This window comes from Euprymna scolopes, chromosome 12, assembly GCF_053919585.1.
Source record: "Euprymna scolopes isolate OS-2025 chromosome 12, ASM5391958v1, whole genome shotgun sequence".
Taxonomy (NCBI): domain Eukaryota; kingdom Metazoa; phylum Mollusca; class Cephalopoda; order Sepiida; family Sepiolidae; genus Euprymna; species Euprymna scolopes.
The window spans coordinates 81,424,929-81,450,336 of record NC_136493.1 but is presented as its reverse complement, the minus strand read 5'-3'; the positions used below and the strand labels follow the sequence as shown (position 1 = coordinate 81,450,336).

The 25,408-nt window shown below is 36.0% G+C and overlaps 1 protein-coding gene across 1 annotated transcript in view; it reads right to left on the bottom strand.

The window, feature by feature from the left end:
• LOC145291377 (uncharacterized) overlaps positions 1 to 25,408 on the bottom strand; it is a 176,064-nt gene that overhangs the window by 133,388 nt on the left and 17,268 nt on the right. The window contains exon 2 of the mRNA XM_080137165.1: positions 18,803 to 18,844. Within this exon, the coding sequence (XP_079993291.1) occupies positions 18,803 to 18,844 (42 nt within the window). The remainder of the gene's footprint in view (positions 1 to 18,802; positions 18,845 to 25,408) is intronic.

The following is a 25,408-nucleotide window of genomic DNA, read 5'->3' as shown; positions in this document are numbered from 1 at the left end:
CTTATTAGTCTTAGAGAGAGTTTGTAGTTGAGTCTTAGAGAGTCTTTTTACAAGTGATGTTGTATCTTAGAGAGAGAGATGTTGTTGTAAGAGAGATTGTTCGTGTTATGACGATTCATATATATATAAAAATATGTCCATTACTTAGAAGTGTTGATATGAGAAGCTCTTAAAGTGAAGAGATAGTGTTCAGACAGTCTTAGTGTAGATATGAGATGTAGATTCACATTGTGGATATGAGATGTGTATGTCAAGACATTTTATAACACAGATATATAGACATATAATACAATTTTCACTTTACCTTTTTAGCAGAATCACAACACAAAGACGACGTCTACAAAAACACATGATGGTTTTATTTCTTCTCACGACCGGCCGTGGTTTTCATCATCAAGAATTCAAAGCTTAACATATTAAGTTTCAAAGTGACCGTCTCGCTTCTAGACGTTCAGATCCTCAGACTCTCTTTGAGTTTCTACCCCTGCTCTGTCTGCTTAACTCTAAAGTTTTTCTATCTATTTCTAGAACTTTCTATTTTCCATGACGTCATACACATGTTAAAACATGTGCCTTTTTTCACGTGTTCTGGACATGCGTGTCCAAAACTTTTCCTTTTTTTACAAAAGGAATTTTAACCTATACTCAGTAACCTATATTTCCAATATGTTAAAAACATTATCTTATAGCTGTATTCTTTCAATTGAATTTTCATAACAAAATTGACAGTGCACATTCTTTTCTTGAAATATTTTATCTCTATTCTAAACAATCGTTTGCTTTACATTCCATTTTCTAATTCTCACACGTAATCTATTTCTAAACCTAAATTACGAGGTTCGAATTTCGTCTATGCTATTTCATTTTCATTTTAACTAAATCTCTCTATTTTTATAATTACATGAAAAGGGGACAGCCCTTATCATGTAACACGAGCACCTGCCATGGAAATAACGATAAAACAAGGATAGGCTCGCAACGTCTCTTCTGTGGGAGAGAGGTTGCAGGGTAGAGAAAAGGGCATCCCCCACTAAGCCACGAAGTCTATTTTGTACTCTGTCAAGGAAGGATAGGCTTTTTTTAGCAGCTCCTGCCCAGATATGGCAGCAGTATTCCATCCTTGGACGTACTTGGCTTTTATATAGATAGAGAATTGTATCAGTAGTGAGATATCTTCTGGAGCGGTAGAAGGATCCCACCATCTTTCCAGTGACCTTGGCAACAGACTTGATGTACGTGTTCCATTCCAGATCAGGAGTAAAGGTCAAACCCAGAAGCTTGTCAAAACACGGGGCCTCACCCAGACGAGAGCCATCCATCCCAATTGATGCCAGATGGGGATCAGAGCGTTGATGATGTAAGGATAGGAGTTTGGTTTTGGATGCATTAAAGGTAACCAGCCACATCTTCCCCCACTGAACCACGCGCTCGAGATCAGAGGAGAGAGAATCAGAGAGAACTTTGTCATTTACAGCCTTTGATTTGATGTGTTGCCGTAGATGGTCGTGTCATCAGCATATATGTCAATGAATGATTTAAGTATGTGTTTAGGGAGGTCATTGATGTAGATCAGGAAGAGAGTTGGGCCCTGAGGGACTCCAGCATTTATATTGCTGGCCTCCGATTTTTATCCATCTACCACTACTCTTATGAGCCTATCGGAGAGAAATGATTTAATGATTGAGAAAACATTTCCAGTTATACCGTAGCTGGAAATCTTGTGAAGTAGGCCCTTATGCCATACCTTGTCGAAGGCCTTTGATATGTCAAGAGCAATTGCCCTAGAAAGGAAGCCTTTGTCAAGAGATTCACTAATCCTGTGGGATATAACTGTCAGCACATCTGCGGTAGATCTTGCAGAGCGGAAACCATATTGTGTGTCACTAAGAAGGTTGTTCCTGCTGAGGTGGTTGACTATTTCTCTATTTAATATGGATTCCAGCAACTTACTCATAACACACAGGAGACTTATTGGTCTGTACTGAGAGGGAGATGACTTATCACCTGAATTCTTAAATACAGGGCAAACTGATGAGGTTTTCCAGGGAGTCGGAAAGCACTTCTCCTTAAGGCAGCGCTTAAATAGTTTCGTAAGTATGGGAGCGAGTTCTGGTTGAAGCTTTTTTAACATTATAATTGGGATGCCATCAGGGCCAGTGTAGTAAGGTCAACAAAGTTTATAGATTCATTATCTTAATTATCTGGAAACTTTGGCAAAAAAGAACTTTATTAAAGTGTGTATTGTGAAAAATAGATAACTGAATAAAAAAAATAATTTTTTTAGCGTCTGCTAACTTGAATTCGATTGGCTAAGTGGCTCGACATATCCCAGTTCTTCTCGATATCTGCCCGGAAATGCTCGTGAAGGTTCCGAAAAATCGCAGTAATAAAACTGCATAAGTACTGTTTTTCTTTCTAGTGTAGATTTAAATATAAATCGAAAAGATCGTTTGGCCCTGTCAGTGGGGCATTAGAATACGCCAACTGCCCCCTGCAGAGGGTAAAAGTCCCTCAATGGGGGTCCTGGATATGACCTTAAACTATATCCAGTGGTGAGGCCCCAGCTTGTGGGCTTTGGGGAGTGTGGAGCCACCCTTTAATTACCATTGCTTCCAGGTCCACTCTGACCCGGAGTGGTAGTACCTGTTGGGGTCCCAACTATAGGTTAAATAGAAACCGACGTGAAAACAACAAATATATTCTATTAAAAAAAATTTTCTTCAAAATCTTTGGATTCGGCATTAAATAACCCGAAAAGGGTTGATATGCCGTAAAACAAAAACAACCAACCAACCAAAAGATCGTTAACTCACAGTTTCTTTTTTTTCTGTTCTTTTTTAAGTGTATTATTTCTTCTTTTCTTCGTAATTTTGTTTTTCCATCCATTTATTTATTATCATCACTTGATCCTCTTCTATTTTATTTTATTCGCTTCGTTTTGTGAGTTGATAAGGTAGATCGGCTGTTACATGTCTTTTTGTTTTCAAACCATCTTTTCCGATTTTATTTACTAACTGATTGTTCTTTTTTTCTTTTTTTGGCGTTTCTATTCGACTGCGTTTCTAACGCCCCCTTTTCTTCTTCATAACAACAGTTAATTTATTTATTCATCCATTTACTAAGTGGCTCGTCATAATATACACTGGCGTTTTTTTACAATTTGTCATTGTTCTGAGAGAGACAACGTTCTTTTACTTTTACTAAGAGATTCGTTCATTTTTTTTATCCCATAATTTAGGACTCTATAATGCTATCAGTAATTTTTCATGGAGCGGTTTACAAAAACATACTTTTATGTTTTTCGTTCTCTTTTGGGAGGGGGGTATTCAATTATAGAACTTGTGAAGAATTTTAACGGGTGCTTCTGCAGTTTAATTAATCGTATTCCGTAAGTAAATGCGCCGACATTTACCTAGCAGAAGAACCGTTTAAATATTTCACAAAATTCTGTTTACATGGGGGGAGGTGGCGCCCCCCCTTAGCATAGAGTGAAGGGGGTTAGTGGGGTGACATTTGAGCGGACCGCCCCGGGTGACGTTTACTCTAGCTACGCCACTGACCATGAGCCAGTCGAGACTGTCGGAACTGTCTGTTCTGTCCATTGAAAACGAACTTACAAGACAAATAGATTTTGACAATGTTATTTACCAGTTTTCCACAATGAAAACAAGAAAATATTCATTCCAGGATTATTATATCGAAAGTACTGTACTGACCAAAGATTTAGGCCACAAAAGCAAAATTAATACTACCATTCCCTTTTGCATTATATTAAACCTTCCTTTCCCTACAGTGAAAAAGAGACAATTCTGATTCTTTGGCCTTCCTCTCGCCGGGTGGCCCTGCTTGCTTACTCGTCCCCCACCGCCTGCTATCGTCCAGAGAGACGAGGGTAGGTGTGGGTGTCCTTTTTAACTACAACAGTCAGAGAGTTCATGCGACTAAGTCCAGTACGCACGCGTTTATAAAAACTGCTACATAATGTATCTTACCAATGCTTCACAGTGTTAACTTAAAAATAAAATAATCATTCAAGTTAGTATTTGTGTTGTGTCTTATTCATATGAGATAACAGCAACTATTTACAATGGTGACCCCGCCTAAAGAACACTGCACCTCATCAAAAGAACTTTACACTAAGAAATGAACAACGTAAACTGGACTCGTACCGAAAAGAAATGAAACACACTTTGGAATCTTCAGGAAAATACAAGTGATTACTCATTTTCGTCGCAAACGTTTCAAAGAAAACCTTCGACGTAAGTACAACAATACTATATTTCCCCCCTCCTTCCTAGTCAACACACACTCACACACACAAAAAAAAGAAAAGATACACACATATATATATATATAAAAAAAAAAAAAAGAAAGGAAGAAAATGGAAGAATCCAGTGTGCAACAAATAAACATAAAAACTCCTGAATTTATGGAAACGGCAGTAAATGGCTGGTTTTCCATTCTGGAAGCCCAATTCCACCTACGCAACATAACAGCTTTAACAACCAAATTTTACGCTGTCATATCATCACTGCCTGCAGAAGTGGTAGCTAAAATACCGATAAATATTTTAGAAGGCAGGAAATATGAGGAACTAAAATGCTCCTTAATTGAGTCCCACGAAAGAACCAAGCCGGAATTGCTCGACAAACTAATGTCAACTAACACTATAACTGGTCGCCCTTCCGCTTATCTTCAAGAGATGCTGTCTATTGCAAAAAGAATAGGTATTGGCGAAGAGATTGTTCTTCATAAATTTTTACAAGCCTTACCCGCAACAATTTCCCCGCTCATTGCCTCACAGAAAGAATTAAACCCATCTCAACTAGGAAAACTAGCGGACGAACTAATGCCCTTGTTAAATAATATAAATGCAACAGCGTTTACCGCTCAGCAATCTCAACATATTGACAAAAACAAGAGCAACGTTCGGATACCGATAGGTGTTAAACCATTTTTCCCCGAACAAAGGACAAGGATATGTAGAGCACATATTTACTTCGCGGAACAAGCCAGAACCTGCAAACCCTGGTGCAAATGGCCAGGGAAGCGAAACATAAAAATGTTACCAAGCTCACGCCCACCCACACCCACACCCACACCAAGTGACTCGGAAAACTAGTTGCGCGAGCCATGTCCGTCCCCTTGAGTTCGCAACTACTACAAGTCAAAGCAAGACTAGGGACAAAAACATTCAACTTTATTGTAGATACAGGCGCAAGTATCTCGATAATACCAGCAGCCATGATAAACGGTGTCACATTACACCCAACACCAGTATCGCTAACCACTGCCAACGGTTAGAAAATAGAATGCCACGGCCAAGCTAACCTCGAAATTGGGATACCAAGTTTGAGAAGATCATTTTCCTGGACATTTGTTATCGCAAACGTCACCAATCCCCTCCTCGGACTTGATTTTTTAAATAAATTTGGCCTTACAGTGGACTGCAAAAATAGAACAATTTACGACTCAGTTACTACCACCAAAAAAAAGTTACTGTTAAATTCTGCAGCACCAGTAAATGTGGTCATAAATGAAATAGAACTGCCGGTATTCATAAGAAAAAGCCTGGATAAACACCCAGAAATTATTTCTCCGCACACCAACAAAAACAGTGAGTACTGTGGTGTTTATCACAGAATCGACACAGGCAGCCACTCCCCAGTCTTCGCTAAATCCAGACAACTGTCCGCTGAAAAGCTGACGGCGACGAAAGAGGAATTCAAACGTTTGACAAACGAAGGTGTAATAACCCCTTCAGACAGCGAGTGGTCAAGCCCACTACATCTGGTACCCAAACAAAGTGGAGGCTATCGTTGTTGTGGAGACTACCGCGCCTTAAACAGCATCACTAAAAGTGATAGATACCCCATCCCCAATATAAACTCCTTTACGGCTAAACTCGCTGATAAACAGCGATTTTCGAAAATTGATTTGATTTCGGCATATCATCAAATTAAGATGCACCCCGATGATATTCCAAAAACTGCCATAATCTCGCCGATGGGACTCTATCAATATGAATACATGCCGTTTGGACTAAAAAACGCAGCGGCTACATTTCAAAGATTTATGGACAAAATTTTCCGAGATATCGACTGTGTTTTCATTTATATAGACGACATATTGATCTTCAGTGAAAACGAACAATCCCACAAACAAGATATCGACACAGTTTTTCAAATCTTAGAAAACAACAGCCTAAAAATATCTCTTTCCAAATCCATCTTCAATGTGACATCTCTTGACTTCCTAGGATTTAGAATCAATTCAAAAGGAATTACACCAACTGCAAATAAAATTAAAGAAATAGAATCTTTTCCGTGCCCTAAAGATTTTTTTTTTTTTTTTTAATTATATTTTCACCCCAAACAAGGCACATTGCCACTTTGGTGTAGGGGGCTACTATCAGGGGAAACATCTACTGGGGCACTATGTAGGGATTAGGGCAGCGAGATGTTGGTTCACGTTGCACTTGAACTTATGCATGTCAGTACAGTTGGGGAAGCAGTGACCTGGAATGGAATTCCAAAGTCTAGCAGTTCTGGGGAAGAAACTACTGAAGTAGAACGATCTTTTACATCTAGGGATCTCTACAGTGTGGGGGTGGGATTTTGCAGCTTGTCGGGTCTGTCGAGGGTGTTCACGTCGTGGGGGCACAAGTGCTTGCAGTTCTTCAGAGCATTCACCATTATAATACTTGTAGAACAGGCAGAGGGATGCAACGTTTCGACGATGGGACAGAGGCTGAAGTTTTGATGCCAGTTTAGGGCCTATCAGATTTGCGACTGTCTTTTGAACCCTGTCAAGGAGAGAGAGACTAGTAGCCGATGCACCGGCCCAAATATGACAGCAATACTCCATACATGGGCGAATAGTGGCCTTATAGAGGTACAGGATACTTTCGGGTGTTAGAAGTTTTCTAGCACGGTAGAGAGAGCCCACCTTCCTCGCAGCGGCCCTGGCAATGCCCTCGATGTAATTGTTCCAGCTCATGTTTCCTGTGAACGTTAGGCCAAGGAGCTTGAAAGACGTACTCTCAGCTAAAGAGTTGTTGGCCATTGCTATAGGTGGTAGAGAAGGTTTCCTGTAATTATTGAATGAAACCAGTTTTGTCTTGGTGGCATTGAACGTTACCATCCACTTCTGTCCCCATTCCACCACTGATTTGAGGTCATCCTCCAGTGTTTCTGCCATTACTTTAGATATATGTTCATTTGTTTTCCTGTCGTGCCTGCTATAGAGTGTGGTGTCATCAGCATATATACCCATCTCAGAGGCAATTTTATCGGGGAGGTCATTTATGAATATCAGGAACAGCAGAGGACCAAGGATAGATCCCTGGGGCACTCCGGCATTTATATTATATTGTTTAGACGTACGACCGTCGAGGACAACCTGGATTTTTCTCTTATCTAAGAAGGATTTAATTATGTTAAGTATTCTACCAGTGATACCGTAAGATCTAATCTTCCTGAGGAGACCCTCATGCCATACCCTGTCAAAAGCCTTAGATATATCTAGAGCTACCGCTCTGCCCTCTCCCGCTTTGTCCAGTGAATGGTATATGCGTTCAGAGATTACAGTGAGGATGTCTGCCGTGGAACGGGCTTGTCTAAATCCATATTGATGGTCGGTCAGAAGTTTAGCATCTGTAAGGTGCTGGACTAGAGCATGGTTAATTAAGGTCTCAAATATTTTGGCAAAAAGTGGGAGGAGGCTAATAGGGCGATAATTTAATGGGTCAGTTCTTTCGCCAGAATTCTTGAATACTGGTACCACAGAAGCAGTTTTCCAACAGCTCGGAAAGCAAGATTCATTAAGGCATTTGTTGTAGAGTTTGGAGAGAACTGGAGCTACTTCGGCTGAGCACTTTTTTAATAGCACAGCTGGGATGAGGTCGGGTCCACATGCTTTGGAAGTGTCAAGGTTTTTTATGATAGCATGCACCTGAGCAGGGGTGATTTCCAGATCGTCTAGCTTGGCGTCTGTCCGCATAGGAAAGTCAGGTAGGGGGTGGTTTAAAGGGTCCAGTGTAGAGTTGGAGGCAAACCGACTGGCAAGCATGTTAGCCTTCTCGGTTGCTGAGCAAAGAACCTCGTGATTGTTGGTTAGTGGGGGAATCGTTGATTGCCCATTATTTACTACACTGTTGTAGATTTTCCAGAAGTCACGAGTTCCTAATTTTTGTGCTTCGATGCGTTTTTTAGTGGTTTCCGTAAATTCCCTCTTAGCTGTCGCTATTTCTTTCTTAATGTTACTTCTAGCTTCTATGTACTTTTGTCTGTTTGAACTGGACTTATGTCGGTTAAACCTTCGGAATGCATGCTGCCTTTGAGCAATGGCAGTTGCGCAAGTCGAAGTAAACCATTGGGGAGAGTGGGGCTTGCTATAGAATTTCCGCATGGGAACATGCGCTTCGATTGCAGTTTTGAACCATTCAGTGGTCTCAGTTGCACACTGTTCAGCAGGAAGAGAAAAAATATTTCCCCATGGGGCGTCTCTGATAAGATCTCTGATAGCTTCCCAGTCAGCCTTTTTATAATATCTGGTTGTTTTGAGCACTGGCTCTTCAGTTTTGGGTCTAGAGTTTAGGGCGATTTCAACCATTATTACCGCATGATCAGCGTTCCCAAGTGGGCTGTCGGATTTCGTTACACAATCATCAGGAATTGTGGTCAAAAACAGATCTAATAGTGATGCGTGTTGTTCTTCCTGATCAGGGAAGCGGGTTGGAAAAGTAACAATTTGCGATAGGGAGTGAGATACAGAGAAGCTATGAGTTGCGCTGCCTGCTGCATCTGTATAAGTAGAGAATCCAAGCCAGTTTTTGTGATGGACATTAAAGTCACCAAATACATGTACTTGGGCGCTAGTGTCGAAGGAGAGTGCTGTGTCTATGCTGTCAGATACTTTGTTTATTATGGTGCAGTCTTGGGTCGAAGGAGAGCGGTAGAGAAAGTAAAAGTAGCTAATGTTGTGTTGCATGATTAGTCTAAAGCACATAAAGGCTTGATCATCCGTTTCTAGGTTTGTCTCTCTAGTCAGGGGAAGGGTATTACGAATGTAAACTCCAAGTCCGTGCATATGTCTGTCAGAGTCCTTACGGCAGAGTGGGAGATATCCAGGCATGTTAAAGTAGTTAGAGGGGATGGAGGAGTGTAGGTTAGTCTCACTTAGTGCTAAGATATCCGGGGCATTTGTTAGGAGAAATGCTTCAACATCAGCTAAATTAGTTCTAAGCCCACGGATATTTGTGAATGCAAGCCTCAAGGGAGGAGGCAAGTTGAATTTGTTTGACCCTAAGCCTGGTTTAAGCTTATTTTTAGATTGTACTGTCATCATGTTTTTTAACGAGTTTCAGTTGGGTTAGGGGAAGCCGAGCAGGAGGTTATGCAGAATATCACACATGCATCACAAGTAGACCATCAGCTGACCCACCATCAACTAGGACTGTGGCCTCAGGAAAGCCCACCGGGGATGAGTGCAGGGTCCCTTTCCATGCGCGCCATGGCACTGCAAACATCCCGATATTATTCAACTGTTGATGGAGCAGCCGCTCTAAGCGCTACCAAAGAGTTAGGGCTCCTGTACTACCAGTCGGAAACAGCAGCCAGTAACTGTCAATCCGGTACTCTCAACCCATCAGAGGAAGGTCAACCCAATCTAATTGCTCAGGCATATGTGGTACTCAAGCATTCTCAAATGCCCAGCTTTAGGGGTGGGGTGTGTCGGGAGTGGGGGAAACGGCGTTCATTGCCCTAGACAAGAAACAAGATCTACCAATGGGTGTTTCTGTCGAATCACTGATAGTATCTCTGCGCCTGACTAATAGGCAAAGAAGGAGTGTGGAAGCCGGGTGATAGGCAGGACCTATCTACTCCTTAAGCAATTTAGGTATTGCAAACCGGTAATTTGTTTGAGTCACCAGCTCTAGGAAGGCTGTCATCCAAGACTGAAGAGGCCTCCCTCCTCTTTGGTTTAGTTTCAGAGTTTTCCTTCTCCTAGACGGATGATCTGGGAAGATCTACTGGGTCCGTCACCACTGAGAGGGTTTGCTCCGCGCCTGGGTTCTAATCCAGGTATTTCTGCGACCCCGCGTGGTTAGATAATGTTATTGGGTTAGTTTGTAGAGGTTATATCTGCTAAATAGTTACACTCCTCAAAGTGGATTAGGGATATTGTTATTTCATTGCTACTGGATAAAGGGGTTGAGTAGAGCTCATGCAGTGTAAGCAACTATGATTGTAAGGAGGCTTGTTAGGAGATAGTGTGGTTAGAGGCTTTCATTTTTGTTTATGAATATTTTTTTTCTCATTTTTTTTTCCTTTTTTTATTTTTTTATTTTTTTTATTTTATTTTATTTTATTTTATTTTTTATTTATTTATTTATTTTTTTTTTTTTTTATCCATGTGAGCTTGGGTCTAGTATAATATTTAAGTGTGAGTAGGAGTTAAGAATTGAACTAAGAGTTGTGCCAAAACTATTTTAGATGATATCAGGGCATGAGATGCAAGTGCAATATAGTACGGGTAAAACAGTAAGTTTTGAGTCATGTGTAATTTGATAAATAGATATATGGGCTGGTTTTAGTAGGTGTGAATAAAGTTGGAGGTACAAGGTGAGTTTCTATTATTGAGAGAAGATGTTTGCAGCTTTCAAGTAAAAGTTATGGACATTTAGCATAGCAAAGAGCATTGGTTCAGTTTCGTATTAGCGTTGCAAAGATATCTAAGAGGGGACAGTTGTGTAATGCAGTGCGGTGTGCTTTGCTTCCGAGTACATACTTTAGCTGTTTAATCCCAACTGGAATAGGAATGAACTCCAATGCATGTCTAGAGGGTAGAATTGTATAGATGTTTAGTGATGACTAAGCAGTTAGCATGTGAGAGTCAGGGGCTGGAAGTTAAAGATTCCAGTACAAAACGGAGTGAAATGTAGGAGTTAAGTGGCGGTTTGGTGGGAATGAGCAGATTGTTAGCCTTCAAGGGATAGGAGTTATTAGTTTACAAGAAACAGATCAAGGATTTAGAGTGGCAGGTAAGTTTTTTTGTTTTTTTTTTTTTTTGCGCATGCAGGCTAGACAGAGGTAATCGTCTTGGAGGTAAAATGTATATTGGGATTTCGTAGCTAGCAGTTAGGTGTTTGTTCCAGTTACAAGAACTAGTTCATGGCGGTCTGAAATTCCGTATTTTGTATTTATAGGAAGACATTAAGGTAACGTACAGGAGCATAGCATCCACTCAGGAAGAATAGCTCTAGTATCACAGCTAAGATACTGCATATTTAGGTAACGAAATAGTGAAAGTTAAATTAGGTGGCACTTTTTTTTTTTTTTTTTTTTTGCACCTTACCATGGCTGTTACTATTAAGTATTGTACTTAAATAAAGTTCTTCTGTCATCTAAATAAGCTAAAAAGGGATTCCCCCTCCGTATTACTACGTCGATGTGACATGGTAAAAAGAAATTAGTCAGGAAATTATTTTTAAAATAAGTGAATCAAGAATGGTCAAGATGCCTGAGAGATAAGATAAAATTACATCGAAAAAAAAATAAAATAAAATAAAATAAATAAATACATAAATAAAAATAATAAATAAATAAATAAATAAAAGGGTTAGATTTGTTTGGTTTAAAAAGAGGATAGAATAAAATATAAAATAAGATAAAGTGTGCAAAGAAAATACAAAAAAATGTACTTAGCTAAAAATTAGATCTTCGGTGTGGCGGCAAATATCTCTTCGACCACCATGCACGTGACGCTAAGGAAATACTGACCTTACTAAGCCATTACTAAGCTAGGTCATTGGAGTAGGGGGGCACACCTTACATTTGGTCGTTAGTGAGAGCTTTCCCTTCTTTAAGGGGAAGGAAAGGAAGAATACCAATATTCTGCTTATATATTTTGAATAGATTCTGAAAACTTCGTCACGTTTAGATTTTATAACAGTAACTTGGCCAGGCATGAATTAAATTAAAAACTGGGCAAATTAGGCTGAAAAGAAATAGAAGCAAATAGGCAATCTGAAATCAAGACAATTTCTTGTCTGAGATATTTACCAGTAAAGAAAGTCCGTGCGTCTTTTTTTCGCCTACGACTCATTTTTAGGCACAGTTAATAATTCGGGTGTTTATATGTCAAGCGGTCGACTTCATATTTAAATTAGTCTATTTCAATGAGAGTAGATTATGCATAAAAAGGAAAAAGTTCTTCTGTCATCTAAATAAGCTAAAAAGGGATCCCCCCTCCGTATTACTACGTCGATGTGACATGGTAAAAAGAAATTAGTCAGGAAATTGTTTTTAAAATAAGTGAATCAAGAATGGTCAAGATGCCTGAGAGATAAGATAAAATTACATCGAAAAAAAAAAAATAAATAAAATAAATAAATAAATAAATAAAAATAATAAATAAATAAATAAAATAAAAGGGTTAGATTTGTTTGGTTTAAAAAGAGGATAGAATAAAATATAAAATAAGATAAAGTGTGCAAAGAAAATACAAAAAAATGTACTTAGCTAAAAATTAGATCTTCGGTGTGGCGGCAAATATCTCTTCGACCACCATGCACGTGACGCTAAGGAAATACTGACCTTACTAAGCCATTACTAAGCTAGGTCATTGGAGTAGGGGGGCACACCTTACATTTGGTCGTTAGTGAGAGCTTTCCCTTCTTTAAGGGGAAGGAAAGGAAGAATACCAATATTCTGCTTATATATTTTGAATAGATTCTGAAAACTTCGTCACGTTTAGATTTTATAACAGTAACTTGGCCAGGCATGAATTAAATTAAAAACTGGGCAAATTAGGCTGAAAAGAAATAGAAGCAAATAGGCAATCTGAAATTAAGACAATTTCTTGTCTGAGATATTTACCAGTAAAGAAAGTCCGTGCGTCTTTTTTTCGCCTACGACTCATTTTTAGGCACAGTTAATAATTCGGGTGTTTATATGTCAAGCGGTCGACTTCATATTTAAATTAGTCTATTTCAATGAGAGTAGATTATGCATAAAAAGGAAAAAGTTCTTCTGTCATCTAAATAAGCTAAAAAGGGATTCCCCCTCCGTATTACTACGTCGATGTGACATGGTAAAAAGAAATTAGTCAGGAAATTGTTTTTAAAATAAGTGAATCAAGAATGGTCAAGATGCCTGAGAGATAAGATAAAATTACATCGAAAAAAAAAATAAAATAAAATAAATAAATAAATAAATAAAAATAATAAATAAATAAATAAAATAAAAGGGTTAGATTTGTTTGGTTTAAAAAGAGGATAGAATAAAATATAAAATAAGATAAAGTGTGCAAAGAAAATACAAAAAAATGTACTTAGCTAAAAATTAGATCTTCGGTGTGGCGGCAAATATCTCTTCGACCACCATGTACGTGACGCTAAGGAAATACTGACCTTACATTAGGAAATACTTACCTTACCTTAGATGCAAAAAGCCTACGCAGATTTCTGGGTATGGTAGGATTTTATAGGAAATTAATACCAGGATTTGCGAAATTAGTCTTACCCCTATCTGAGAGAATGAGACTAACACCGAAAGGTTTAATCACCTTAAATACATCGGAAAAAGAAGCCTTCTCTACTATGACAAAAATACTTGGTAACCTAACAGAATTACCCCACCCTCAACCAACTTGTACCCAATATCAACTAGTAATGGACAGCAGCAAAGATGCAGTAGGTGCTGCCTTACATCAAGTCATCGATGGAACCCCAGTACCAATAGGGTTTTTCTAAAAAAAAAACTCACAGCAACACAGACGAGATATTCCACTTTCGACCGTGAACTTTTAGCAGCATATTTGGCCGTATTACACTTTCGCCACATAATAGAAAGTCGCGAAGTATTGCTTCTGACAGACCATAAACCAATATGCGGTGCATTTCACAGTCTAAAACCTGCAAAATCAGATAGGCAACAAAGACAACTAGCCATCATCACAGAATTAATTTCAGATATTGCCCATGTGAAGGGTGACCAAAATATAGTTGCAGATTGTTTATCTCGCCCAACATTTGCTGTACAAATAGATATGTACGACCTCCCTGCACTCGCAGATGCACAGAAAAGAGACACCGAAATACAGTCCTATCCAGACTTAAAGAAATTCACATTATATGGAAAAGATCAATTTGTGTTATGTGATACATCAACGTCATACCCTAGACCTTTTGTACCATATACACTATGGAAATCTATCTTCGACAGCTTACATTCAGTATCACATCCTGGAATAAAATCATCTATCAAAATGATTAAGGCTAGATTTTACTGGCCACATATGGATAAAACAATTAAAGAATTATGTGCATCATGCACATCTTGTCAACAAGCAAAAATATACAGATATACTAAATCACCAATTCAAACGTTGGAAATACCATCATCAAGATTTCAGACCGTACACATTGATATAGTTGGACCAATGGACCATTACCCCAGCAAAACGTGCCAACAATCCTTATACAAGCCCATGTCGGTATGTTTTAACATGTATAGATCGAACCAGTCGATGGATAGAAGCACAACCTATAGCAGATATTACAGCACAAACTGTAGCAGAAGCTTTTGTTGACACATGGATTACTCGCTTTGGTGTTCCACTGCATGTCATAACTGACAGAGGCACACAATTTGAAAGCGAACTATTCGTTGAATTGTCAAAAATTATTGGATTCTATAGATTACGAACGACTTCTTATCATCCGCAATGCAACGGACTTATAAAAAGAGCACATAGAACTATTAAAGCAGCTATAATGGCCCGAAAAGTATCTTGGATTTCAGCTCTACCAATAGTCCTCTTAGGAATTCGAAGTATGCCCAACGACTCTAATTTTTCCCCATTTTATGCGGTCACAGGTACACAAATGTTATTACCACAACTAATGATTGGTACAGAAAATACAGAAATAATTACACAAGAGAACTACACAAAACTATGGAAAAATTTGATCTGACAGACTTTTCAAACAGAGATAAATCAACAAAGAAAACGTACGTACCAAATCAACTTCAAACCTGTGATAAAGTTTGGATTAGGATAGACCGCGTTCGAAAACCATTAGAAGCACCCTATTCAGGTCCTTACATTGTACTCGAACGAACACCGAAATATTTCCTAATAGAAACGAACCCAAACACGCATACACAAGTTTCAATAGACCGTTTGAAACCTTACATTGAAAACAAGCAAAAATGTACGCAAAATACAACTATCAACAAAAATAAAAACAACGACATTTTACTCCCCGAAAAAGTGCAGGAACATGAGATAAAAACAAGAACTTCAAGTAGGAGAGTTACATGGAAAAAAGATACTGAATACATTTATTATTAAAAATTTCTTTTTAAAATAAATAAATAAAAAAATAAAAATATACATATATATATATATATATATATATATATATATATATATATATATATATATATATATATATATATATATATATATGAGCACTCCGTCTATTGGCAGGGTACCTCTCTGTACTGACCAAAGATTTAGGCCACAAAAGCAAAATTAATACTACCATTCCCTTTTGCATTATATTAAACCTTCCTTTCCCTACAGTGAAAAAGAGACAATTCTGATTCTTTGGCCTTCCTCTCGCCGGGTGGCCCTGCTTGCTTACTCGTCCCCCACCGCCTGCTATCGTCCAGAGAGACGAGGGTAGGTGTGGGTGTCCTTTTTAACTACAACAGTCAGAGAGTTCATGCGACTAAGTCCAGTACGCACGCGTTTATAAAAACTGCTACATAATGTATCTTACCAATGCTTCACAGTGTTAACTTAAAAATAAAATAATCATTCAAGTTAGTATTTGTGTTGTGTCTTATTCATATGAGATAACAGCAACTATTTACAGTACATTCTTTTGTGAATTGCCGCGTTTAAATGTTCTGAAAGTGAACATTTGCTTTTAAAGATCAAAGTACAATGGGGTGTGGCGTTTTATGTAATGTTCCGATATTTAATAAAAATATTTATTGGGATTTGTTTTGTCCCCGCTTTGTAACCTTTTATTCTATTTATTTTTTGTTTTATATAAATACAACTACAAACCAGAATGAAAAATGGAATAAACGAATATTTCTTTTTATTTTACGCATGTCTATTTCAAATTTTATATGATGAAACAAAACTGTAAAAATAGAATAAAAGTTTTTAGTACTTATGCAGTTTTGTTACTACGATTTTTCAAACTTTCATGAGCGTTTCCGAGCAGCTATCACGAAGAATCGGAATATTCCGATGCAAAAACGTGATGAAGACCAAAAACCCAAATAACGCAAAATAGTTGCTAATATATCTTAAGGAGAATACAATTAAAACACCACTGGTGGTGTTAAACTTTTATTTTAACAAGAAAACGAAGTAAAAGAATTGAAACAAGATATAAAAAAAATTCTAGATGTCTTTTTAGGAAACTTTTTGTTGTTTTTTTTCTGGTTGAACATTGTTATGGATTTTTTTTTCTTGTTAGTTATTAATTTTTTGCCGGTGGTTAGTGGTCATGTTTATGGGAGTTTTTTTTTTTATTATTTTTTTTTTTAATGATTTTTTTTAATATAGAGGGTAAGGCGGTTGGCAAATTTTCTTTTGCTGCAAGAGCAGACGATAACCGCAAAGGTAGTGAAGAGGGCGTAGAGAAAGTGGAACAAAACTGAGGGTAATATTGAGCTATCTGGTTCATTATGCAGGCGAGAGGATCTTTGAATTTCTGTTTTGGCATGAACTCTGTCAGGTAGCTTACTAATAGTTACCTGTTGGTCCAACATTCGATTTTGTTTCTTTGCTTTGCATCCCTCCACATTCTCTCGGTGTGGTTCGTTGTCACATGTGTATGGATTTATGGATTCATTATCCTACATATCTTGGAACTTTATTAAAGTGTGAACTTTGACAAAAAATAATTGAATAAAAAAAATTCATTGAATTTTTTATCATCTGCTAACTTGAATTAGATTAGCTAAGCAGTTTGGCGTATTCTGGTTCTTCTCGATATCTGTCCAGAAACGTCCGTGAAGATTCCGAAAAATCGCGGTAACAAAACTGCATAAGTACCGTTTTTTCTTTCTAGTGTAGATTTAAATATAAAACAAAAAGATCGTTAACTGACAGCTTCTTTTATTATTATTATTATTATTATTATTATTATTATTATTATTATTATTATTATTATTATTATTATTATTCTCTTTTAAGTGTCTTATTTCTTCTTTTCTTCATAATTTTTTTCCAACCCATTCATTTATTATTATCATCACTTGATCATCTTCTATTTTATTTTATTTTATTTTATTCGCTTCGTTTCATGAGTTAATAAGGCAGGTGGGCTGTTACGTGTCGTTTTGTTTTCAAACCATCTTTTCCGATTTTACTCTCTAACGAATTTTTCCTTTTTTTTCTTTTTCGGCGTTTCTATTCGATTGCGTTTCTAATGACTCATTTTTTTCTCCATAGCAATAATTAATTTGTTTATTTATTCATCCATTTACTAAGTGACTCGTCATAGTATACACTTATGTTTTTCTTCCTAAAAAAGATTTTCATACTAGTAAATAAGTTTATTATCATTGTGATATTATGAACAGTTGTATTTTTCAAATCTTTGGATTTGAACTGATTGTTTTTTGTTTTTGTTTTTTGTACATGATTTTGTCTTTGATTATACGTGTAAGCAATAACGTACTGGTCAGGAAGTAAGTAGAGCATGTATGAAAATTTAAGATAGCTAACCATTCAGCATAGGGTGAAGTGGGGGTCCGTGGAGTGACATTTAAGCGGACTACCCCGGGTAATGTTTACTCTAGCTACGCCACTAACTCAACTCCCCACAAATCCCTGTTAGACATGATCCCAAATAGTAGCCCCTTGCGACCAGGTGGCAATATACTTTGTTTGGAGTGAAAAATATAAAAAAAATAAGAAGAGAAAAATTTAAAGAAAGGTTGAAGAGTTTACTGACTAAAACAACGATTCCATAACGAAATGAAAGGATGCTTTAATCGCGTTGAGTGCTGTATTAATATGATTTTTCCGGCCGAGTAATAATAGTTTTATGCTAATTCCTCATGTGAAATGACCACTAAAACAACTTGCTGGTATGAAACAGTTTTTACAATATATTTCTAAAATGAACTCGTTGTTTACTGTAATACAGTGAAATACCTTTTCTTCTTATTTCAAATTCATATTGCAAAACGTTTTTCTTTATATTTAAACGTATTTTTATTATTGTTTTCCGTCATTTGTTTTAAAATCTTAATTAATATTCAGGATTCTCTTTGTTTTAAAAAATCCATAATCGATAAACTACATTTACATGAGAAAAAAATGTTATGTAAAAAGAAACAATTTCTAAAAATAAAAATACACGAGTGTAATTTATTTAAGCATAACTTATTAAAAGAAAATCAATAATTTTATCGATGAAGAAAAACAAATGCTAAAATACAGTAAAATACTATTTTCTTAAACATTTTTTTTTTATATATCTAAGTAATATAAAAAAAAATTTCCTTCATTTGTTCTGAGATTTTGATCAATGTTCAGGATTTTGAAACATGCATAATCGATAAAGTATATTATCATGTATAAGAAAATGAAATGTTATGTAAAAAGAAGGAATTTCTAAAAAAAAAAATACATGAGTGCAATTTTATTTAAGTCACTATATTATTAAAAAAGAAAACAATAAAAGGAAACACATTTTTAAAAGCAATAATGATTTTTAAAAAGCGTAAAGAAAAAAATATTTTGGATTGATTTTACTCACCCAAACAACCTGTTCCAAGGATACATGCCACCGTTACAAAATCTACAGGAAAAAAATTGGAGGTCAAATATATTATTATTTATTAAATAAATCTATATATTAATTATTTTTTTTTCCATTTACAAGCTATTTCAGCTCCTTTTGTTTTCATGGAGATACTGCTCTTCAGGGCTACTTGAAGGTAAGTGTTACAAAAAAATAATAGAAAAGGAAACTGAAATGGCTTGTAAATGAAAAACAAATCGGCCTCCTTCTCACTAACACCGCTATTCATACCAACTCCTATTAACTTAAACTGCAATTTACAACATTAAATCTCAACGCGTATTCTTTCTCTCGATTGTCAAAAACTCAACTCCCTGTCCTCTCGAATTCATCCTTCTTATAGTCGCTATTCCCCACATATGCAAATTAATGGCACATGTATATAAAGAATCCATCTATAAATGTAAGTTTTTATTTTCTTCTTTTTCCTTCCCTGACAGATATATTTGCTAATAACACTACATGTAATTCTTGACATGCAGGAAATCAAGCACACACATATCTAAACGAATGACTGAATCCTTAGAAATGAACTCCAGTTTGTAATAGAATTGGGATGAAAATGGATAGTTATATTCAATGCTATAACAATTATGACAAACGTTTCCAACCATCGATTCTCATACCTTATAGCATTCTTCTCAAGAGTTCAACATTTAAACTTATCAGGTGACATGAATTCGATTAAATACATAAAAGATACTGTCAAGTCTGTTGCAAAGGAAAATAGGATCCCTCTACCATACTAGAAAACCTCTCACACCTGCAAGTATCCTATAAAGCCACCGTTAAGCAATGCATATTGAGTATTGTTACCACATTTGGGCTAGGCCACCAACCACTAGTCTTTCCTTTTTAGATAGAGTACAAAGAATAGCCTCTAACCTAATAGATCCCATACTATCTGAAAAGCTCTAGCTCCTGTCCCATCACCACAATGTTGTATCTCCCATGCTTATTTTAAATTGGAATTATTGCACTTGTATTCTCTCAAAGTAAATACCCCTGATCAACCCGAATGGGTCCTGGATATGACCTTGAACTATATCCGATCGTGAGGCGCCAGCTTGCGGGCTTTGGGGAGTGTGGAGCCACCCTTTAATTGCTCCCAGGTCCACTCTGACCCGAAATGGTAGTACCTGTTAGGGTCCCAACTATGGGTTGAATAGAAACTGACTTGAAAAAAAATATATATATGTTCTATTAAAAAAAAATTTCTTCACAATCACAGGATTCGGCATTAAATAACCTGAAAAGGGTTGATATGCCATAAAGCAAAAACAACTAACCCGAATAGTAGCAAAATCCGCCCCCTTCATTATACTGTCTGAACATTACAAAATGTCTAATGTTTGTGATATCATAAAAACTAAGCATCTCCAAGGTATGTAAGGCTGATCTCATCCCTGCTATACTAATGAAGAAATGTTCTGCTGAGCTAGCTCCTGTTCTCTCCAAACTCTTCAACAAATGACTAGCTGAGTCTTGCTTCTCTGGTGACTGGAAAATTGCCTCCATTCTACTAGTATTCAAGAATTCTGATGCAAAAACTGACATATTCAATTACTGCCCTATCAGTTTCCACACTTAGCTTAAATTTTTGAATCTTTAATTAATCCAATCAAACACGCGTCCACTATCTTGTAAATACTACGCTTCTCTCTGACCAACAATATGGATTTAGACAAGCCTGTTCTATTATAGATATTTTAAGCGTCATCTTTTAATGCACATATCTTGCACTGGATAAGGCAAGGAAAGCTAAGGTTGTCGCCCTTGATATATCCAAAGTTTTTGACAAGATCTCGCATGAAGGGTTTCTCATGAAAACATGACCATCCTCAAAATAAATAGGCTATTTTAAAAAAAATTTTATTACATTTTCAATCCAAACAAGGCATATTGCCATTTTGTTGTAGAGGGCTACTATCAGGGACCTAAGTTGCAGGAGTACTATGTAGAGAGTTTAGCAGCAAGATGTTTGTTCACATTACACTTGAACTTCTGCATGTCAGTACAGTTGGGGAAGCAGAAAGGTGGAAGAGAATTCCAAAGTGTAGTAGTTCTGGGGAAGAACCTATTTAGAAGGCTTTCTTACATCTAGGGATGTCAATTGTGTAGGGGTGAGATTTCGCTGCTTGTTAGATTTGTCAGGGATATTTTTGTCGAGGGGCTACAAGGGCTTGTAGTTCATCAGAGCATCCACCATTAAAATACTTGCAGAGGGATGCAATATTTCGTCAATGGGACAGAGGTTGAAGCTTAGATTATAGTTCGGGTCCTATTGTTGTACCTTGCCGTTTTGAGCAATGCCTCTTCAACTTGGGGTCGACATTTTAGAGTGATGTCTATCATTATCATATCATGATCAGCATTCTCGAGTGGGCAATGAGCATTTGTTACACAATCCTCAGGAACTGTTGTCAGAAATAACTCCAAAAGTAAGGCTTGCTGATGCTAGCAATCAGGGGGACGGATCGGGAATGTTACTGTCTGTGTCAAGGAATCGGATATAGCAAAGTTATGGCTGATGCTACCAGCTGTGTCAGTGTAGTTAGAGAAGCCAAGCCAATTTCTGTGATGGGCATTAAAGTCACTAAATACATGTATTTGGACGCTAGTGTCAAGGGAGAATGCTACATCTATGCTGTCAGAGACATGATTGATTATAGTACAGTCCTGGGTTGATGGAGAGCAATAAAGAAAGGCTAAGAGGATTAACTTTTATTTGTGAAAGATATGTGCATTTACTCAGTGAGATTATTTTTGTACTGTTTTATTTATATATGCTATAATCTTAATTCAAAGAAGTGCATGTTTGTACTAGCAATCTGGCCTAAGTGTATGTTTGTGTGTTTGTATGTGCAAATAATAGCAATGTGCTCAAAGTGTTCGTAATGAAAATCGCTTCAGACAAAGCGTTAAGCCACTTGATATAAGGAGAACAAAAACAAAAGATAAATCATACAAAGACAGGAGATTGCTTTATTTGAAATCTGCTATAAACATCAGTTCACATATATATATATATATATATATATATATATATATATATATATATATATATATATATATATATATATATATATATGAATGACATAATCACATTGACACACTCGTTCTCGTCAGATCACTGAAGTTAAGCAACATTGAGCCTTAGTAATTAGTACCAGATGGGTGACCATTTGGGATTTCTAGGCGTTTTATGTGATCTCCACTTATCTTGGAATTGTTTTCAGTCGTCATTGGCCTCCACCTGCCACTGGTATTTAACAATGCCGACTCAGGAGAGGTGTGGTGGAGATTGTGTAACTCTTGCCATAAAAATTCAACGCACAGGTACCTTTACAATGGGTATCCATAGTCTGTCAAGATTGAAGGATGCTACAATGTGTGTGTGTGTGTGTGTGCGTGTGTGTGTGTGCGTGCGTGCGTGTGTGTGTGTGCGTGTGTGTGTGTGTGTGTGTGTGTGTGTGTGTGTGTGTGTGTGTGTGTGTGTGTGTGTGTGTGTGTGTGTGTGTGTGTGAACACTAGCAATAATGCTGAGGCATTGTCAGAGTCGGCAACCAACATTTCGTAACAGCTGTATCAAATAACTTAATTTGATTGCAACAATATCAAAACTTATAAAAATCGGCAATCAGGTTGTTTGTGCAAATCAGATTGTCCAATAACTAGTAATAGAAACATTACACTTTTAAAGATAGGAACAATTACTATATGAAAGTGTTATCACTTGATATTTGAACAATTAACGATTTCACCATTTCTAAATATAGCAATATAAATATTATTTTTTGAACAGTGGTGCATGAGAAACCATAGACAAAGATCTGAGTGGGGTAGATGATGCGTGTAGATTTGTGTAACATATGGGATTTTTACTGAAAATATACAACTTAAACAGAAATTTTAGCCTTTTGACAATTATATCAATTTTTGAGAAAGATAACCAATTAATCAAGTATACTTGAAGTTGTCAAATAAAATATTTAACGAGTGTAAAACGTGATATATTTCATTGCATTGTTCAAAACTTTTGATTTCGGCAATTAAAGATTTTGCAAAAAATAAAAACAGAAAAATTAAAATTTAAATTATTTTTTTTTGTAACATATGTGTATCTCCAACAAAACAATTTGCATAAAAGCTCAGTTTTTGAAATTTGTTTTTTAAACTGACAACTAAATGAATCAGAAACTGTAAATTTATATTTGGCCATTTTATAAATTATTATTTATAAAATATTATAATAAAAGATTCAATTATAATTTTGCTTTCCTGAATTTTCCAAATAATAATAATTAACTTTTGTCTTAAAATATTTTAACTGATTTTACTAGCCATAAAGATATTGTCGCTTGGGTGACACTGCTGTCCGAACTTTCACCTTCCCGTTCCCGCGTCTTCTCTCCACTCCAAAACGCACTTTTGCAACTTTAGATTTTCTCTTCTCCAAATACACCTTCTCTGCTCGCAATCAAACTTCAGTGTCACCTCCTTCCCCAAATCACTCCTCTTTCATTTCCAATCAGGAGCATCTCATTTGCATACCTCGTGGTCACCCTGTAGGCATATAAAGAAACAGGGCAGCCATTTTTGTTTCTTTCTTCTTCATTATGAACACGGGGTAAGCCACACAAAAACGCGGTCGGTCGTTCTTGTTTCTCTTCATTTACACCACAGATATTGACAACATAAACACATTGAATCTATATAAACAACCCAAAAATATTTATACTGTTGATGAAATAATTTTTTTTAAATAAAAAAAAGCCTTTGCAATATAAGTTAAAGTAAAAAATCAACTTTTTAGTAAATATGTGGTGAAAAAGTAAACGTTGTTCTTTGTAAAACAAAACTATGAATAAGTACAAGAGAAATTGTATTTTAATCGTCTTTACAATATGAGTGCAAGTAAAAAAAATATGTAAAATTTAGTTCACGTAAAGCCACTGAAAAGTAAATATTAGTTTCTGCTAGTAATGGGACAATTCCAAAATTTATCTGATACAATTACCGATTCCAATCTAAATTTCTAATTCCGATACGATTCCCGATTCTAATTCTTTTAAAACTTAATAATTATTTACTTAGAAATTTGTTATTTTTTTGTAAATTTTCAAATTTCCGGGTAATTTCCGCATATATTTTTTCTCGAACGTTTTCATTGTAAGTGATTGAAAATTGTAAGAAAACAAAAGATTTATTTTAATTTTAAAACAAAGCCAGATTGTATCAGTTCATCATTGGTGTACAACATGCTACATGAAAGTTTTCATAAGCAGTTGAAAATAGTTGGTAGGCAAAATGAGAAAACGATGTAAGAACAAAATATGTAACAACGCCCCTACTATTGTTACGAAAGAATTTCTAAATATTTAGAAACCCATTTTTAACATGGGAAGGCGTGGGCTTTGTTAACTATTCTATGCCTTCTCTCTATGAATTAAGTTAAAATTTTATTTTAATTATAAAAAATTGGTAGATTATTAAATTGATTTGCTTTACTATAAACAAAAACAAAAATGAGATGCAAATAATAATAATAATAATAATAATAATAATAATAATAATAATAATAATAATAATAATGGCAATTTTTTAGATTAACACTCTCAGCTAAATCCCTACCCCCCCCCCCAAAAAAAAAATACTTTTATAGGTGATTACGTGTAAAACTCTTAAAAAACTTGACGGAAAGAAAAGCAATCATGTTAATATTTAGAGTGGAAGATCAGTTTCAAATATACATTTAACGTAAAATAATCGGTAATTCTTTTTTGGGACGCCAGGACGCCAGATTTCAATCCGCCGTTTTGGTTTGCCAAAAAAGTATGCTAAGAAGTATACCAGTGCGCCAAATTTGATTTCGTCATAAAAACAAATTTCTGCAGAAAAAAATTATTTGTACAATTTTTATCTAGCAAATAAATAAACATATGAAAAAACAAGTTTATTATTTTTAAAAATCCAACTTATATTGTAATACATCTAAAAAAGAACAACACGATTCTTCATTTTAAGGCAATTACATGCAAAGAACTTGAAAAATTTAGTGGTAAAAATGCAATAAAACACCAAGCAATGAGTTTCGTATATAACTTTAATGCAAAATGATCACACCTTATTGATCAGACACTGTTTTAAGGATATGTAACCAACTATATTTGTTTTAAATCTTGGGAATTTTAATGTTCCAAATCAAACTTATGTATGAAATATCTGATTGCTCCTCTTCTTCTACTATCTCTAAGTCTGGGTGGTAATATGAAAAATAAAGCCATTGCATGTGATTTTATGGTTTTGCTGATCGGAATTAGAATTAGTGGTAAAAATTACTTAACTGCTTAAAAACGTTAGAATGGACCGGAAATAGGATCATTTTACATTATATTTATATGCACAACTGAACCCCCATTCTAAAAATAACGTTTCACACATAATCGCCTAAAAAGTAGAATCTCGTATGTTTGGGAGTATTTTAAATGTAAATAAAAGTTTTTTTTTTTTTTTGTTGTTTTTTTTTAGTTAAAATACTTCTAAATGTTTGCTCTTTAT